Consider the following 20,753-nt stretch of genomic DNA (forward strand, 5'->3'; position numbering starts at 1 on the left):
TAATCAGTTGACCTTAATTTTTTGGGCACATAATGTTGCTGAGCCCAGACCTAACCAACTGAAACAACCCCAGATCATCACACTGCCTCCACAGGCTTGTACAGTAGGCACTAGGAATGACCCCTGATGCACCCATCACTCTGTAACAGGGCAAATCTGAACTCATCAACCCACACAACTTTTTTTTCCCTTGCTCCACAGTCCAATCTTTATGCTCCAAAGCAAACTGAAGCCCTTTTTCCCTGATAAGCCTCACTGATAAGTAGTTTTCTTAAAGCTACACAGCTGTTAAGTTCTAATCCCTCGAGATGCTCTTACTTTCACTATTAAACATAGCTGAGTTCTGCTGTGGGTTTCTCCGATCAGTCAAGGTTTTTATAATGTGTTGGACAGTTCTTAACCCAATTTTAGCAGTTTCAGAATAATCTCCTTGGTTGTTTTCTTTGCTCGACGCATGCCAAAAATTTGACCTTTTAAAAAAAACTTTTCCACAGGATATGTGGACATGGTTGTATGTATAAGAACCGAGAAGCTACTCACTGCATCAGTTAGGGTTAAGTAACTTGTTGCCAGATGAAACATTAATCACTGCAGTTATTATGCAATAGAAGGCTCTTATCTATTTGTTTAGTTAAATCCATGTGGTGATTTTTGTGTTCATGTAATAACTATAATTAACTGACTGGAAGCTGCTTAATCCGAAAAACTGTACTTCGTTACAAATGTGTGTGATTATTATGTATTAAAGAATACACAGTGCATCACGGCTCGTTGTGTATGGGGCCGCGTAGCCGCAGACCAGTCAGGGTGCCCGTGCTGACCACTGTGCACCACCGAAAGCGCCAACAATTGCCACATGAGCATCAGAACTGGACCACAGAGCAATGGAAGAACGTTGGATGACTAGGTGTGTGTACGTCGCTTACCTGGGGAACACATGGCACCAGGATGCACTATGGGAAGAAGGCAAGCCAAGCAGGCAGTGTCATGCTTTGGGTGAAACCTTGGGTCCTGCATCCATGTGGATGTTCCTCTGACACGTACCACCTACCTAAGCATTGCAGCAGACCATGTACACGCTTTCATGGAAACACTATTCCCTGATGGCTGTGGTCTCTTTCAGCAAGATAATCCGCCGTGCCACAAAGCAAAAATGGTTCAGGAATGGTTTGAGGTGTTGACCTCTAAATTCCCCAGATCTCAATCCAATCCAGCATCTGTGGGATGTGCTGGACAAACAAGTCCAATCCATGGAGGCCCCACCTTGCAACTTAAAGGATCTGATGCTAACATCTTGGTTCCAGATACCACAGCACACCTTCAGGGATCTAGAGGAGTCACATGCCTCGACGGGTCAGGGCTGTATTGGCAGCAAAATGGGGAATGGACACAATATTAGGAAGGTGGTCATAATGTTATGCCTGATTGGTGTATCTCATGATGCATCAGTAGCACCATGAACTATTTGTTTGTTTATTTCAACTACATTCATGTCTACTTGCCCAAGGTACACTGGACAACAGCTGAACATCTTTCTAAAGATTTAAAACTAAAGTTTAACATCAAACCTTAATAAAAATTAAACTAAAGCAAATACAACATGGGCCAAATATTTTATTATTTCATTTCCATTCGTATTTATTACTCAAGAACTATCGATTTAAACCTGAGACAGAATCATGGTCAGTTCTTCGATAGATACTCAATTTAAAAAATGTCATTTTTAAAAAAAAAAAATGATGCCACATATTTCATTAAAATTGCATTTCTGTGCTTAAATTATTACACAATTCTTCAGAAGGGAACTGTTCTGAAGCCCGTGGAATAGAAACAGTTCCTCTGTAGCCAGCAATCATTTCGGGATTTAAGATGCTGTATGTTCTTTCCTAAAAATGGATGGAAATAAAAATAAATTCAAAAAAATTAGGATGGATAATAAAAGCTGGTATGCGCTCAACTATTAAAAAAAAAAAAAAATCCCCTCTGAATCAGGCTTGACCCAACTTTCTCAACGTTCTGGCTCCACAGAGGTTCCAGCACCTGCTCAGTGATTTTGCTGTGGATCTACCAGATGCGGCTTGTTTGACAGGAGTACCGGGAATCGCCCAGCTGTTCCCCGTCCGTCCTGACATGCACAGCGAGGCACGGGATGGGGGGATTTTGAAAGTGTGAAATCATGACAGAATCTCCCTTATTCTTCTAAACAGGATTTTGTAACTGGGAGGAATGTTTCGATGCCTGAACAAGAACACGTAATGAAATAAATAAAGAAATTCAACAGAACAGGATTAAAGAGCTAAATCTGCAACAAATTCATTTAAGTGCTTGAAATAATCTGGGGCACTTCCAAAAAAAGCAGGCTGTGAATTATTAAATCTCACGTAAGGACACATGCATGGACGACGTGTAGAGAACTGCAAGTCGGGTCTGCTTTCGGATGAGAAGGAATTACATATGAATGGAAGGGAGGAAAAAAAATAAAGTGTTATGTGAGGTCGAAGGAATGGTAAAGCGGAAAAACTGCAAATCTGTCACAAAAAATAAACACACTGACCTGATGCATGGGTGTGTCCACAGTGACCGTTCAATTAAATTTTTTTAACAATGGACATTGTCTCAAAGCAGCTTTACAGAACATAAGGATCCTGGTCAAGTCAATGTTTTCCTCCAGAAATAAACCTCATCACTGATTAAGAGCATCTTCAGCGGGTTGCGAAAACCGAGAATGTCCCGTCATTTATTGATATTTCATTTTAAAAGCACTGACTGGAAATTCCATGAAAATAAGGTGTCCAATCTAGGCTTGGGCGGTATTCTTCATCTTACACCATACAACATTAGGTGCGTTTACATGGACACTTGTAATCCGATCGTAACAGGACTAGAAGCACGATCAGATTAAAAAAAGTGTCATGTAAACACGTCAATCTGATGGAATTTGCCACATCCGATTAACATTTCAATCGGATGGTAAGGGGTGGTATAAACCATTTATAGTCCGATCGAGAGGACATGTAAACACTTAATCGGATGGAATATGTTCCTGGAAAGTTCTGCGCATGTGCAATGACTTATGACGTACGGACGTTGATACGAATGACGTATGGATGTTTTTTGGACTGTGCGCATGTCAAAAGATATACTGTACCAGTATACCTCAATGGTAAAGACACAGCAATTTTTTTAAACTAGTTTTGCTGGCCAGGCAAATAGACTGGCCTTCTTCAAGCAAACTGATGATGCTAGACCTTTTGTCAGGTCTTCCTTCCTCTTAGTCATTTTTGCAATTTTGCTCTAAACCAGCTGGTCCACATGGCCAGGTTCATCACATTAACTATGAATAAACTTTGACAAGCGGAATAAATAATGTTAAGCATCCAAATACACTGGACTAATTCTGACCAGTGGATGTAGTATTTCAGACATTTTTAAAGATCTATCCTTTGCACATGTGAAGTGCGCTCGTGATCAGTGCTGCCCTGGTTTTTAAACACCACCTAATTATAACCCTATAACGACATGTCCTAATGGGTTTGATTCCTCTTTAACCTCAGCGATTCACAGATCATTATGTTTGTTCAAGAACATTTCATACATATCCTATTTTTTTTTTAATTGTACATTTAACAAGTTCCTTCCTGTTCCCGGTCACCTTCGTTATAGGAGCTATAAACGGTCATTCCGTCACCATCTTCTTTTTTTCCACTTTTTTAAAGTTAATATAATCCGGTGGTGGTGGGGGGGGCATGGGAACGTCTGAAATCTGAAAAGTCTGGGGGGAAAAAAGAAAATAAAGACTACGTAAATCTGTATAAATTATTAAATAAAGCTCAGATATAGTTAGGAACTAAGTAATTGTTTAATTATTTATTTTTAATTAATTAGTTTAATGATTTTTTTTAGCACTGTATGTGATTTGCCTCAACAAACAAACAAACAAATTCCTGCAAAGAGATGATCTCTGGCAGAAAAATGAAGGAAGTGGAGTGTGTTTTCCGGTCTGAGGCAGTTCCCGTTTGCGTCCAGCATGCCTCAGTAAACAGATAAACAAACCCAGAGAGAGAGAGAGAGAGAGAGAGAGAGAGAGAGAGAGAGAGAGAGAGAGAGAGGCGTCCTATGATAGACAGTGTAATCTTATAATCCCAGAGGTACGAGGATCGTTTACTGCGACCGCTGCTCCCCAGATTTACAGCTTGTTCTTCTCCGGCTCCGATAAGCAAATATTTGGTGCAGGAGTGGGATGATTTGTGCTTTCTGATAATTGGTCCCCGGTCTGGAGTTCAGACCCCGAACCTCCGACCTGACCTAGAGATGGAGAACGAGGAGGCGGGGGGTAAAGGATCTCCCTGCTGCTGCCCTTAGAAGGCATGGACCCCCAGCGGAGGCATGACGATAACACGCACAAACATCTCCGGGATGTCAGCATGGAATTCATTTCTCCATTAGAGGGATACGAATCAAGCGTTTCAGCAAACAAACATTATGCATTTGAAGATAGAGGAAACACAGAGACAGGAACAGAAAACAGGTTCCTGCTGTGGTTGTGGGAAAAACAGAAGTTTTTTTCAGACTGTCATACAGTGAATATCTTCACAGAGATAAAGCAGTTTTAGCAAATCTATCGACCCCTTGGACAGATTTCTCTCAACTCAAACCAACCATGTTGAGCTTTAAAGGAAGTCGTATGGTGTACTCACCATCTCCACACCCTGAGGGAACGCTGTGCCGTCCCAGTCCTTTTTTGGGAAGCGCTGGATGATTTTGCCACATCCTTCTCCTGAACCTGGCAACAACAAAAGCACAATCACAATCACACAATAAAAAAACACTGAAACAAGCAGATGAAAACTGATCAATCTATAAATCTCAGTAAAAAAATATCCCTTTATTAGTTGAGACATTACTGCTCTTTAGCACTGACCTCAGATCACACAGTTTCTCTAAACACACACCTATTACTCTGCAAATGATACTTCTGATAATGCACAAAAACACATCACACCCCATGTGTGGTTCTTCCTCAGACTGTTCCCACAAAGTAAAGCTCTAGCTTCTCCAATTTGCCTTTACTGGAACTAAGAGGCCCAAACCTGTTCCAGAATGTGCACAAAGCAAGTTTCATGAGGACATGGTGTGTTAAGGTCAACCACAGAGTCCTGCCCTCGACCACAATGAACACCTTTTGACACCAAGTGGAACACTGACTGAACCCTAGACCTATTCACTTTACACAAGTCTCACTAATGCTTGCATAGCTGACTGAACACAAATCCCAACAGCCCAAGTCAGAATCCAGTGGAACCCTTCCTGATGAGGTCGCTCTCCACATGGACAGCCAGGAGATACACTTATATTGCCAAAGGTTTTGGGACATCCCTCCAAATCTGTGAATTCAGGTGTTGTTTTCAGGGGTTGGGCTCAGCCCCTTAGTTCCAGTGAAAGAAACTCTTAATGCTTCAGCTTCATACCAAGAAATATTTTACAATTTCATGCTCCCAGCTTTGTGGGAACAGTTTGCGGATGACCGCTTCCTGTTCCAACATGATTGCATACAAGTGCACAAATGCAAGGTCCATAAAGACATGGATGAGTGAGTTTTTGACCATTCCTCTAGAAGCGCATTTGCGAGGTCAGACATTAATGCTGGAGGAGAAGGTCTGGCTCGTGGTCTCCGATCTAATTCATCATAAAGGGTCGGGACTCTGTGAAGTTCCTCCACACCAAACTCACTCATCCATGTCTTTCTGGACCTTGCTTTGTGCACTGTTGAGCAGTCATGTTGGAACAGGAAGTGGTCATCCCCAAACTGTTCCCACAAAGCTGGGCGCATGAAATTGTCCAAAATGTCTTGGTATGCCGAAGAGTTTCATTCACTGGACCTAAGGGGCCGAGCCCAACCCCTGAATTCACTGATTTGGAGGGGTGTCCCAAAACTTTTGGCAATATAGTGTACATGGGATTACAATAACACTCTCCGGTGTCACCCAGACGAGAATAAGGTTCCATTTTGAGTCTGGTTCCTCTCAAAATTTCTCACCAATGTTGCCTCAGAGAGTTTTATCCTCTCCGTCACCTCTGGCTTGCTCAAGAGGGATACATTTAAAATTTATACCCCAAAAATTTATATATTTCTGTAAAGGTCTGTTGTTAAAAGTGCTTATAAATAAAAAATTTAGTAGAGATTTTTATAAGAGCAGAGAGACAGGAGAGAGAATAAAATCTGGAAAATGGATGCACATGTGGGTGTGATGGTCAGGGGCGCACAAGTTTTTGGCCATATAGTGAAGTAGTGAGGAAAATATACTATCTGAGATGTCTGACCTTGGTGTGACCTTGACCTTGTTCGATTTCACATTCTTGAGTCAGACGGATGACCCTGAAAATATAATGTGCCGAGTGCCTGAGGAACAATAAAAATCATCATCCTCAGTTTCTGACCCCAATTAAGCAACCACTCACGGGAACACACAGAGACTGAAATCAGCTTTAATATTTAACACTCTCGGGTCAGAACGATCTGAACAACATGATGCAATTTTCACTTTCGTTACAGAATCTGATTCACACACGTGGTACTTCACACTGGAAATTTGCAGGATTGTTCAACTTTTGATTTAATAAAAAGAAATGAACGGGTCGTTCTGACCTGAAGGTTGAAAAGTGAAAGCTGGAAGTTTCAGCTTTGCGTAAGGAAGTGTCATCAATCACGATGTGAGAGCAGAGGGAGGCTGGAGCATGGATTATCAGACCAATCACGAAGCCAGAATCAGGCACCATCAATTATGTAAGAATGTACAAAAATTTACACGGTTAAAAATATCTCCTTTACGATACCCTGAAATATCCGAACAGTAATTTTGCTTTGAAATTGCATTTGTAGCTAAAATTAATTTTAAAAGTGACTCGTCCTCCTGTCCTTCACAGATTTACGTCCAGAACGTCTGGCTACAGACATCGAAAATCACCACATTGCTCTGGGAAAATTATAACCCTATGAACGCGCTTCGCTTTCTTAAAGCCATTTAAAGTTCAAAATAACACAAAGAGGACAAATCCTCTGACAAAAACTGAGGGACAGCGGACAGGGCCAGGAACGAGCACCTAAATAACAGCAGTGAGAATATATATATATATATATATATATACATACATAATATGTGTGGCCTGTAATTCATCAGAGTGGAGGAAAACAGTGAGAGAGAGAGAGAGAGAGAGACAGAAAGAAAGAAAGAAAGAAAGAAAGAAAGAAAGAAAGAAAGAAAGAAAGAAAGAAAGAAAGAGTGGGTGAGAAAGAAAGAAAGAAAGAAAGAAAGAAAGAAAGAAAGAGATAGAGAGAGAGCACAGAAAGAAAGAGAGAGAGAGAGAGAGAGAGAGAGAGAGAGAGAGAGACAGAGACAGAGACAGAGACAGAGGGAGGGAGCGCGAGCGAGCACAGTGAGAAAGAAAGAAAGAAAGAAAGAAAGAAAGAAAGAAAGAAAGAAAGAAAGAAAGAAAGAGATAGATAGAGAGCACAGAAAGAAAGAAAGAGAGAGAGAGAGAGAGAGAGAGAGAGAGACAGAGACAGAGGGAGGGAGCGCGAGCGAGCACAGTGAGAAAGAAAGAAAGAAAGAGAGAGAGAGAGAGAGAGAGAGAGAGAGAGAGAGAAAGAAAGAAAGAAAGAAAGAAAGAAAGTATTCAGTACTGAGGTATTACATGTAGAAGCTTCAGCTTGTGTTAGTGTACAAACATGTTATTATCCTGTGCTATTACAGAGAGGGAGATTATAACACATTTCAGTGAAGGTTCTAAGTTACAGCCTTTAATAACAGAACCCAGGTCTCTGTATAATCACTTCTTAATGAAAAGCAATAAAAACCAGACAAACATCTACACCATTACATAACATTATAAACAAGAGAAATAAACCCATGGCTCCGAGATCAGAGAGGAAGAAGAGGGAAGCAGTTTAATCCGATCCTGTAACAAATGGAAAAGATTAGAATGGGGTTCGGAATTTTTTCAATGGAAACGGAAAGGGGACTTGGCTGAACTGATTTGCTTAGATATTAAAAAGACATTCAAATGATTTTGTTTACATCTCAAGAGACTCTGATGAATTCTTACTTTACATCTAAAGAGACGATTGGATGTTTGTTTACAGGTAAAGAGACTTGATTCCAAATTTTGTTTACATCTAAACAGACTAGATTCAATTCTGAGAACTGGTTCAATTTTTTTGTTTACATGAAAAAAAAACTCCAGTGAATTTTCCCATTTTTATTTCAATTTTTTGTTTACATCTGAAGAGACTTGACTGAATTCTTTGTTTACATTTAAAGACAACTGGTTCAATTTCTTGTTTACATGAAGAGACTTCAGTGAATTTTCTGTTTCTATTTTTTTGTTTACATGTAAAAAGACTTGCTAGCTTTTGTTTACATCTAAAGAGACTTTAATGAATTCTTTGTTTACGTGTAAAGAGAATTGATTCAGTTTCTTGTTTACATATAAAGAGAATGCAGTTTTTTGTTTGTACCTAAACAGATGATAAAAGTTTTGGTTAGGAATGATTTGATTCGATTTATCTATTTGTAGAGTAAGTGATTTTAGTGTGAAAGCTGCAGGCTTCTTTAGATGTGTTGTAGCTGTATATACACTATAGTGCCAAAAGTTTTGGGACACCCCTCCAAATCATTGAACTCAGGTGTTGTTTTTCAGGGGTTGGGCTTGGCCCCTTAGTTCCAGTGAAAGGAACTCTTAATGCTTCATCATACCAAGACATTTTGGACAATTTCATGCCCCCCACTTTGTGGGAACAGTTTGGGGACGACCCCTTCCTGTTCCAACATGACTGCACACCAGTGCACAAAGCAAGGTCCATAAAGACATGGATGAGTGAGTTTGGTGTGGAGGAACTTCACAGAGTCTTGACCTCAACCTGATAGAACATCTTTAGTATGAATTACCAAATTCCATTAGTTTTGGCCTGTGAGCCTTTACATGCACGTGTATTCCATATGGAGTTGTTAATACAAAGTTGGGAGCATGAAATTGTCCAAAATGTCTTGATATGCTGAAGCATTAAGAGTTCCTTTCAGTGGAACTAATGGGCCGAGCCCAAACCCTGAATTCAATGATTTGGAGGGGTGTCCCAAAACTTTTGGCAATAGTGTATGTATCCTGATTCTTTCTGATTAATGAGCTGTGGGTTTTTTTTAAGAAAAGGAGTTTAAGTGTGTTGTTTGTCTGCAATAAAAAGAAAAATCCAAGTGTGAAAGCGTCCTGATTGGATTTTAGGGAAATCAGATTTGCTTTGCTGTGTGGACAATGAGATTACTGTAGACAAACAAGAAACAGTTTTGAATCAAAACAGAGGAATTTAGTGCAGTGTAGTAGGACGTTGGGGTTCACATCTCGAATGATCCGTCAGCGGCTCGTCCAAAACCTGACCTCTGAGGGACACCTAGGAAAGTCATTAATCCCCGAGCTTCAACTCGGTCATCGGGTTTTGGCTTAAAGTGCAAGCGATGACGACGCCGCTAACCGAAATCACATGTTCGGAATCCTGGACGAAGCTCACTCCTGCTCTAAGGCAAACGAATTCCTCGCATTCCAAATGGAAAACGTATCTCCATCACCCCACATGGAGGAACACGGAGATAAGTGGTAGAGGCGGGTTGGGGAAAAAAAAATTTCGCCTCGGAATTGTCCGATTATGAAAGTGCAGTATGTGAAAACCGGAATAACGGGAACTTTACGGGAATATTGCTGCAATCACAACAACTCTTGCAGGGAAATAACTCAATTGCCAAAAAAACAAGTGCTAGATTATTTTTGCCAGGACAGCGTGCCCCTGTCTGCTAACATTCCTGAATAAATACGTCACACGTTTATGACGTAAAATTGGCGCAGGATCAATTGGAAAACAAGCAGCAAAAAGTCTGAGAAGAACAAACCACACTATGTTTTACTTGTAGAAATTTTCTCTTATCCATGGATTATTGACTAGTCAGTTCTTAAGTATAAATCTGACAGAAAAGAGAAAAAAATTGCAGTTTAATGTAATTTTGAGTGACGTTACGGTATGACAGACAGGTGGGACGTTGGAGACGGCTTAAGAGCATCTGCTCCAAGATCTCTCCGTTATCTCGTCACTGTCTCTCCGGCACATTCTGGAAATATTCTCCTCTCACGTCAGAGGCATCTTTCACCCGTTTGCGATCTGAGGACTATCCTCCGTCGCTGTTTAAATGTCACCGTGCTTCATAATAAAAACAGATACACATGCAAAAGAGGAGGTCGGGGTTAGCAAATCCGTGAAGGCAGAACGATCGAATTCCAGGAAGCGATGCGATATTGGTGAACTGGAACAATGATGGCTGATAGAGCGAGAAAGCGTGCCGTGATGTGAACCTGTGACACGTTGTGATTTGATAGGGCAGGATCAGGTCAGCCATGAAATCAAACATTCTGAACAAAGAGATAAGGGATTTGAATACCCGCTGGAATTAGATGTGCAGATGAAAGGCTCGAGCTCGGGTCCGTGAGCGCAAAACAAACATCAGGCACGTTGAGCACGCACCTGACACTTGAAGCGTATCTGTGGTCTCCGGGTAACTCCGTGTCAGCAGCTGGGAACGGATCGGCTGCTCCCACAAGCTGCTAACTAAACAAGCATTTTAACTCACCTGAAGCCTAAAGCAGAGCAGATTTCAGTCACCCTTTGGGTTCTCGTAAAGGTTCAAGATATTCTTTAAGCATCATTTATCCGGTTATTTCCATCATAGGAAGATGCTGGAGCTCCTCATCTTGATTACTGATCGTTTATTAATTGTGAAAGACGTGTCTTGTCGTCTGATTGGTGTTAAGAGAATTTTTTTGGGGGGGGCGGGGGGGGTGTGCATGTGGGTGTGAATAAATGAGAACCGTAATGGAAATCTCAAAAGTGACAGCTGTTTGAAGAATCGACTGTTTATTTAAATGCAATTAGAGATGAAAAGGTTGCCTTGACTCGACAGACGATTAGAGCGCAAATGTACTGAGAAGCAAGAAAGGCGAGATGAGGCAAGTTTAATTATAGAGCCACAGATCATACACAAAGCACTGTACATAAAGTGCATTAAGAGGAGATTAATAACAAAGGGATGCGATAAAATTGGAAATGATGCGGAATTTAATCGCGTCGGTTTTTTCCAGCACTCTGAGGGAGGAACATTATGAAACACGGTGACAATTTAACCTGAAATACACTATACTGCCAAACGTTTTGGGACGTCTGCCTTTACATGCACATGAACGTAATATGGAGTTGTCCCGCCCTTTGCGACTATAACAGCTTCAACTCTTCTGGGAAGGCTTTCCACAAGGTTTAGGAGTGTGTTTATTTTTGACCATTCCTCTAGAAGCGCATTTGTGAGGTCAGGCACTGATGTTGGACGAGAAGGTCTGGCTCGCAGTCTCCGCTCTAATTCATCCCAAAGGTGTTCTGTGGGGTTGAGGTCAGGACTCTGTGCAGGACAGTCAAGTTCATCCACACCAAACTCACTCATCCATGTCTTTATGGACCTTGCTTTGTGCTCTGGTGTGCAGTCATGTTGGAACAGGAAGGGGTCATCCCCAAACTGTTCCCACAAAGTTGCAAGCATGAAATTGTTTAAAATGTCTTGGTATGAAGCTGAAGCATTAAGAGTTCCTTTCACTGAAACTAAGGAGCCGAGCCCAACACCTGAATTTAATGATTTAGAGGTGTGTCCCCAAATGTTTGGCAATATTGTGCAGCTGAAGTATTAGATATTTCAAAAGCTGCTGTAAGAAATGTAAACATTTTCCGTGTAAACACTTCCTGCCAGACATATCAACCAATCAGATGACTGGGATTTCCCTTCTCACAACAACGCCCTTTATTACTCTTATCAGACACCTCACACATTTACAACTTTATGCTTGACATTTTATTATCATGCATCAGTGCTCATGTCCTTTACAATGGATCCCAACTCTATCAGCTGCACAGATAATTCACCCTAATATAGAATAACGTCATTGTCCTCTTACACTCCCTCCCCCTCCTCCAAAACACACGCCAGGAGATATTAAGCTGAAAGACAGACACATACACGGATGGCATCTTTCCACGACGTTGAAATTCACCTTATCGGAAACAAACAATAAAAAAAGCTTTGATGTGAGACGCCAATTCCGTCCTTCAGCCGTGAAACAACCCGAAGCACCGCAAACACAGACGTCGAGCAGTCACTAGACACGGAAGGTCAAAGAAATCAAAGATGAGGCTTAATCCTGAAATCAATTGTACTGGAAAGATCCAGCATCCAAAAAGTTCAATGTAACACTCACTGAAGGCAGAATTCCCAGTCAGGATCTCAGATAACGCATATGCACCCTGAGTTCTGGAGAATACACTGATCCACACTGCACCTATATTGAGGCTTAATAACACAAAGTGTCTCTGGCTCCTGTCATTTTCTGGTCTAAATGTGGGGGCGAGGCTGGTCTCAGAGGAATCACATGTTATTAAGGCTCAATATAGATGCAATATGAATTCATATCTTATCCTGGCTCATGTACAGATCCTCTGTCTCAGCGTTGTATCCCTGTGATTCGACTGAACAAGAAATCATGTTTCAGACATAACCTCTGTTTCGCGAAGCCCAAAAATGTGGTGTAATTCATCCTCATCACCCGTGATGGCAGTTTAAATCTTTCCCCAATCAGCCCACACCATTTCCTCCCATTTCCACATATGTGGTAAGAGGAGACCGGGTCGGCTCGGTTTACACCACCGCTGAATGTAAGCGCTGATGTCCAGTCATGTCCTGTAACTGTAACTCAAACGACACTTCGATTAAATTACCTCCTTTTTAAACCTTTTGAAGACTCAGATTATTAATAAGGGCGTAAATCCGCACGTCCACGCGCTTCACGCAGTTTAATAAAGCCATCAATCTACTTCACATACACACAGCACCAAGACCGGACATGTAAGCGTTATATGAACTTAAATCTATAGGCAGAAATTGAAGTAGTTTGGATCAAGGATAAAGAAAACACGCATCAGATCCATTTGACAGGAATAAAGCTACGATGCTGCTGAAGTAAAAGCGCTGTATGACTCTGTCCTGCTGCAGGACGATGCAGGACGAGTGAGCTGTAGACATTTCTTATTAGTGCAGCTGAGTGAAGTACAGGTTAATATTCTCATTGCACATGCATATGAATGGCATAAAATTATTCATATTATTTAATCACATAAGGTCCAGTACAATGTCAGGTCTTGCTGAGGACATCAGGGTATGTATCAGTTACAATTTGCTGATAAATAACAATAGTAAGTGATAAGTCTAGTCAGCAAACCCGTCGCATTAATCAGTTAACTTGACTCAACAGTTACAAGCTGCTTATGTGAATTTACACTGATCAGGCATAAAATTATGACCACCGTTTGCTGCCACGACAGCCCTGATCCGTCATGCTTTGTGTATTCTGAAAACTTTCTATCAGAACCAGCCTCAAGACACAAATCATCCAGACTCAAATCATGTTGGATGTAGGAAGACTGATCATGTTAATGTTACTCAATCACGGACGCATTTACCCTCAATCAATTCAACAAGCTTTTATCTTCCCGAGGTAGTTTTAGCAGATCTTCTTCTTTTGGCTTTTCCCTTCAGGGGTCACCACAGCGAATCATCTCTCTCCACCTATCCCTATCTTCTGCACCCACTAGCTTCATATCCTCATTTATTCCATCCATATACCTCCTCTTTGGCCTTCCTCTTTTCCTCCTGCCTGGCAGCTCCATGTCCAACATTCTCCTACCAATATACTCACTCTCCCTCCTCTGAACATGTCCAAACCATCTTAATCTGGCCTCCCTAACTTCGTCCCCCAAACGTCCAACATGAGCTGTCCCTCTGATGTACTCTTTCCTAATCTTGTCCAACCGTGTCCCTCCCAAAGAGAACCTCAACATCTTCAGATAAACCGCAAAAAGGGTTTCCTTTCGAAGCAGGTACCGTTTCTGCTCACGGGTTTGGTTCCTCATGACTACAACGATCCTGATCACATGACTCTCTATGCGAAAGAAAAGCATCAGATTTACAGACCGTGAGTCATGACACTCCATTATGTACATAAGTCATGCTTAATACCAAGGTGGTAATGTCTGTACATAAAAAATAATATTTGAATTTGTTTAGTTCAGCTTCATACATCGCTCGAACTCATTTTCTACAATGACTGTTGTTACCTGTTGTCATTTTTACTCCATGAACTGAACGCATTCAATCTATTTAACTCAAACTAACAGCTGAAAATGTCGGTTTGGGTTCGAGCTGAGCGTGGGAGCTCTCCTCGCTTCACGCTACATTGCTGAGCGACGTGATTGGCTGTGGCATTACTTATTTCTATGCATTAAAAGTTTTCACAAGAGATAACAAATTTGCATATTTGTATACTGTATAGTTATATGTCTATGTGATCTTTAGCTCCGCCCCCAAAACAATCACAGGATCGGTCGTCAGTGTGACCGGAGGTGAAGGAATAGCAGCTTGTTTATTATTAAAAACAGAGTTATTAACCTTGTACAAAGTCAAATCTGCAGAAGATCGTCTGCACTGCAGTGTGCTGAATGCTCATGTATATAATTTCCACGATCTATAACTACATTACGACTCTGAGAGGACGAGGATGGAGATGGAAAAAGAACCGAGTCAAATTCTGCAAGGTAAGCGCACCAGAAAGTCTATCATATGAGCCGAAGAGATTTGATCAATTTCTAAAAACAGGCATCAGCATATGGAAGCGTTTTAAAGCTTCCTGTTCTTTACAACAATAGACAAAGACTATCCAGATTAACATTAACGTATTTAAGCTCTGACACCGAAGCGGCTGTGAAAAATACCACACTTACTGACGTGTGTAGCGACAAAGGCGTTAAACACAAACTCCTTTGTTTACCAAATGGCATTTCATTGTGCAGAACATGCCAGGAGGCAAATACAGGTCATGAAAGAGTAACTCTACACCTCCGAAAAGAAGTTTAAGCATGAGACAACGCACTTTCCAGTTCTCTCCCAAAAACAGCACCTCTTCTTTAATGATGGCCTCTTATTTGTGGTTCATTCAGGAAAAAGTTTGTAGCTCGTAAATCTGTAATCTGGTAATTACTGAGGGACTATTAAAAGAAGGTCAACGCTGCAAGAAGTCCAAAGATAACATTTCTGTGTTTATAGTGCACCTGTGCACATTAATAATCTTTAGACCAGTCTGTAAATATTCACACACACACACTTATTTACACTACACACTGATCAGGCATAACATTATAACCACCTGCCTAATATAGTGCCCCTTTTGCTGCCAAAACAACCCTGACCCGTCCTACACTGTGTGTTCTGACGACTTTCTATCAGAACCAGCATTAACTTCTTCAGCAATTTGAGCAACAGTAGCTCGTCTGTTGGATCGGATCACACGGGCCAGCCTTCGCTCCCCACGTGCATCACTGAGCCTTGACCGCCCATGACCCTGTCACCGGTTCACCACTGTTCCTTTCTTTGGACCACATTTGATAGATACTGACCACTGCAGACCGGGAACACCCCACAAGAGCTGCAGTTTTGGAGATGCTCTGATCCAGTGGTCTAGCCATCACAATTTGGCCCTTCGTCAAACTTAACACATCAACTTTGAGGACAAAATGTTGACTTGCTGCCTAATATATCCCACCCACTAACAGGTGCCATGATGAGGAGATCATCAGTGTTATTCATGTCACCTGTCAGTAGTCATAATGTTACGCCTGATAGAAGTGGTGAAGAAACTTCAAGAAAGATAGAATGATTCACTTTTCTGCAGTCGACCCCCTCGAGTTGATTCAGAACCGAGTCGCTCTGTTAAATGCACTGAGGGTCTGATTGCTTTATAAATGAGTATTTTTGTCACGCAGATGCCACAAAGGATTATTACAGGGGAATGTTGCAGCACAGAATGACAATTCCGATGAAACGCACCGCATTCGGGACGCTCTGCACTTCCATTCGTTACGGAAACGCCAGTGGAGATGGCCGCCGTGCTCGTCATCGCAGTCTTAAATTTAAAGCTATATGTGATGCAAACAAGCAGAAAGTCCATTCATCATGCTTTCTAATGGTTCCGGCAGCACCGCTTTGGATTGCACTGGAACATTTTGTTCCCTCTAAACAAGAAAGCGGTCTGTCATTTGTGAGCGCAAGGCCACAGTCGGGATGAGGTGGGGGGAGAGACACTGTTTACCTATTCAATAGCGTCCCAGCCCCTCCGAAACTGACTCTCCAGACTTGGCTGTTAAGTTGAATCCCTGGATAAAGTCCAGTTCCAGGCGGAGCGTTTAGATTCCCACAGATCAGCGGGCGAGTGATTGAGCTGAGAGGACTGTCTCGCTCAGACACTTTACTCAGCTGCTGTGTTTACAACCATCGCAACTTAAAAAATAAAAATAAAAATCCACATCGCACGACCTAATCTGCCTTGCCAGAATCTCACATGGAATTTTTTCCACGGATTGGAATGATCCATGGATCATTAGCAGGAATGTGAAGTCTGGAATAACAAGCAGCAGTAAATACTCAGTGACACGGCTTATGTAACATACACCGCTGGTTCCTGACCCATGGTCCTGGAGCATCCTTGTCTTGGATAATTTGTTATTTTACTTTGTTAGGCCACACACCTGATCTCTCTCGAGTGTGTTTGAGATGGAAAAACACTGAAATGTACAGGGCAAGGCAGGAGGACTCCGAGATCGGAGCTGGAAACCACTTGCTTGGACGAGGGGTTTGGAGTCGGGGAGAAAAATAACTGATTTTAATAACGCTCGGCAGCTTTTTGGCTCGCTTCTAACATGATATAACATTTGGCAAGTGCACGTATATGAGCAGAGTATCCAAAGAGTAAATTTCCATCTGTTTTTTTTTTCTTCCTGACCCTAAACGGTCAGCCAAGGCATGTTCGGTGTCCAGAGTTTGCTTTCTCGATCGCAAAGTAGATCTCGATTGCTGAGAAGTAATGCAAGCTTACAGCATATCTGAGCTGCCCACCATTCAACAACACAAGCGTTAGGCCACGCCTCCGAGTTGACAGCAAAGTACATACTGAGGAAGAATATGTCTCAGCTTCATGACCTTTTTTTCCCATTTTTTGCACATCCTCCTGTATCACAAACCACATGAACACATCTCACCGAGATACCGAAGAACCCTTTGTGATGAGTTCAACATGCTCTTGCTAAAACACCGAGCTATCAGTTTATCAGCGTCCTGTACTTACGACTTACTTAGTCCTTAGTTTCATAAGTCCAGTTGAGAGAAAAAAAAAGATAACTCACGAAATAAACATTGGCTGAAGGAATGCATATTAAAATCTCATAAACATTCCTAGATGTCTTCTTATTGCGTAACAATAAAAACAACAGCCATTTGCACTGGAACATGATGTACAAAAGACATTGAGTCGAGTCCTAATTTTTTTTTTTTTTTTAAACTACATTCTATCTACTAGCCAGCAAAATAGCAGTGACCCCCATCCTGCTCTCAATTTACTCTACAAGTGCTACATCACAGCTTGGAACTGTTGACCTCCATTCACTCAAGCTAGGAAGATAACTGGGATGAGTGAGGATTCAACTATACTATAGACCAACTATACACTGACCAGGCATAACATTATGACCACCTGTCTAATATCATGTTGGTCCCCCTTTTGCTGCCAAGACAGCCCTGATCCGTCAATCACTGTGTATTCTGACACCTTTCTATCAGAACCAGCATTAACTTCTTCAGCAACAGTAGCTCGTCTGTTGGATCGGATCACACGGGTCAGCCTTCACTCCCCACGTGCACCAATGAGCCTTGGCCGCCCACGACCCTGTCGCCGGTTCACCGTTGTTCCTTTCTTGGACCACTTTTGATAGATACTGACCACTGCAGACCAGGAACACCACACAAGAGCTGCAGTTCTGGAGATGCTCTGATCCAGATCCTTCCTGAACTTTCTACCAGGAGAACACATTAGGTCTGGTGCTTGGACCCCTAAATCGCTAAGAAGTAATGCAAGCTTATGTCATAATATAATAACCATTTCTGAGAGCTACTAGATTAAACCACAGAAACTTCCCAATGCAAGCAAAAAAATATCATCATTGTATCAAGCTGAATCCAAAGAAATTCATACATGAATCGTTCACACAGGAAATTTATTACATATAAGAAGACTAACTAATGTAAACCTCTCTTGATCGACTTACATATCTATAACCTGCACGGTTTCCTGCTCTTTCATATCCGGAATATTCCGTGGAGGTTAAACTGCTCGGTTATTCTGTTTACAGCTTTCAGTACAGGATTTATATTAGAGCTTTGGAGTCTCCATTCACATCCTCATGCTAGGTCACAAGGTCAGGGACTAAAGAGCATCATCCAGAACATTTTGTGAAAACCGGCTGTTTCACTTTACAGGCATTAATTAAAGAACTTAAAACAAAAAAAGTAAAGAAAGCAAGCCAACACAACCCATAAAATACAGGAAATAAAAAATAAATAAATCATTCAAACAAGACAAAAGAAACAGTGACGTATAAACGAAGGAGATTTCTCAGCTGTCTGTACGCTTGACCTTTTATGGAGCTTTTGGGCGTCTCTATATGCAAATGAGCCGTGTCAGGAATGTGATTAAGAGGGAATCACCAAATCCACGACTATAAAGAACATCAGCAAAATTTTTGTTGGGTTTTGTTTACACAAGCACACAAATTTACTATAAAACTAATTAAATGAGGAACAATGTTTTATTTATTAAAGAATTACAAGTACTTTTTTGTGTGTTTATCGTTATATTTATCAGTTATTCCTTCACCACCTTCCCTCTTCACTCTCTTGAAGATCAGAAGACAAACACAGCTTGTCATGTTACCACCAAACTTCATTAGACTGTGACAAAGTGTTGACACTGGAGACTCCTTCCTAAAATGTGGTGGTGTTTAACAGAATAAAAAAATATTATCGCATTAAAGGTTGTAAGCGATTTGAAACAGAGTTCTTTGTGAAGCTTATCAGCATACAAAGGTCTTCAGGACAGAGGGGTTTACACTGTCTGGGTTCATGGTACGATGATAAAGTGTATTTTTGAGAGAGAGAGAGAGAGAGAGAGAGAGAGAGACAGACAGAGAGAGGGGAGGTCTGGTGTTTATTGTAGCTATAATGTAACTGAACTTGCATCTCTGACATTAATCTCACCTTAAACTGTTTCTTCATGTTTCTTCATAAATGAAACAATTTCATCACCAGCAAATCATTCTGAAAACACACACACACAGTACCATGCAGTAACCCAAACATCTCTCTCCGAGCGGCAGTCCTCTTGTGTATTGCATTACTGTGATGCATTGCATTACACCACCCTCCATGCATGCATGCATTACTCCTGCATAACCACAGCCTGTCATTCCTAACATAGTGTAAATGTCTCACAATCAATTCTCATGACTTTCCAGGCAAAACAACACTGAGCTCACCAGAGGCCAGGTCTCAGCAGTGCAGTGGGATCTGTAGCGTGAAATATAAGCAGTAGGGAATGGAGTTCCTGTGTAAGCAATGAGCTCAGCATTATTGTGCACTTCCAAGCTCTCATCACTCCTAATAATCCCCTCCTGTTTCCTGTCGTTTTGGAGCTCCACATCCGGTTTCCACAACAAGAGGAAGCGCGTGAGCTCTACACGCACACACACAGCCCTTCCCATACAACAGGATCTGGAATATGCCATGGAAACCAGTATATATTTTCCCTGATCCTAAATCAAAGACACTTTTGTGAAATGCGCACTTTAAAGAAAAATAAATAAATAAATCAATGAAGTGTTCAACCGGAAATAAACACAAGCACGAGCTGCCTCCTGAATGGTGGTTTGTTTGGTTTGGTTTGGTTTTTTAAAAACCACAGCACGCGCACAGCACGGACCCGACGTCGTTGGCTTTAATAAGCGCTTTTTTTTATCAGTTTTATATCTAATTCTTCATAAAAGCAGGAATGTCATTCTGTTTAGGTTGCGGTATAACTTCTAAAGTCGGGACATTTCGTTTCATTCCTCCTTCCCCTAAAGTTCATTCTGCTCAGCTCGCGCACTCCTAGCTCTTAGCATTTAAACATAACGTAAAATCTCAGGCGATGCTATGCTAAGAGAAACTATGCTAAGCTATCGCTGCCTCAAGCTGGGCGGCCTGCATATAAACCACAACATGAACTCTCTCTCCCTCCCTCTCTCCCTCTCTCTCTCACTCTCTCCCTCTCTCTTTCACTTTCTTAAAGGAACTCACTTGTTTTCTCGTGGTCGTATCCAACGATGATGAAATAATCGGCCAGCCTCGCCATGTTTGCCTCTTTTTTCTTCCAATTCCTCCAGCACAATTCAGCATTTTTCTTTCTTCAAAAGCACAGCCATGTTTGACACCGACGCCTCGAGTGCGCACGCGCGCCGGGCTCCCGCGAGCCCCGCTGGATGGGCGTGGGCGCGGGCGCGCGCGAGACCTCAGCCTTGGCTGCCCTCTGTTATCCAGCAGGCTGTAAACAGGGACGTGAAGGGTTTTTTAGGGTTAATTCCGGATGCTAAGAGATTATACCCAGAACGAATAGTCTGTCATTCATTCATTCATTCTTCTTCTTCTTTTGGCTTTTCTCTTCAGTGGTGGCCAGTGAATCATCTCTCTCCACCTATCCCTATCTTC

At 41.7% G+C, this 20,753-nt stretch overlaps 1 protein-coding gene across 6 annotated transcripts in view; it reads right to left on the reverse strand.

Annotated features, from left to right (window-relative positions):
* Window positions 1-20,507, reverse strand: part of sbf2 (SET binding factor 2) — a 118,052-nt gene extending 97,545 nt beyond the window's left edge. For 2 of the 6 annotated variants that reach the window (XM_058400676.1, XM_058400675.1), the window contains exons 1-2: window positions 20,346-20,507; window positions 4,698-4,783 (exon numbers count right to left, since the gene is read on the reverse strand). In XM_058400676.1, the coding sequence (XP_058256659.1) occupies window positions 4,698-4,783; window positions 20,346-20,400 (141 nt within the window). In that variant the 5' untranslated portion in view covers window positions 20,401-20,507. Of the gene's footprint in view, window positions 1-4,697; window positions 4,784-10,667; window positions 10,689-19,268; window positions 19,329-20,345 lie in introns of those variants that run through there. The other 4 variants (XM_058400680.1, XM_058400677.1, XM_058400678.1 and 1 more) reach the window with 3 other exon arrangements.
* Window positions 20,508-20,753: the final 246 nt, after the last annotated feature.

Source organism: Hemibagrus wyckioides, linkage group LG10 (genome assembly GCF_019097595.1).
Source record: "Hemibagrus wyckioides isolate EC202008001 linkage group LG10, SWU_Hwy_1.0, whole genome shotgun sequence".
NCBI lineage: Eukaryota > Metazoa > Chordata > Actinopteri > Siluriformes > Bagridae > Hemibagrus > Hemibagrus wyckioides.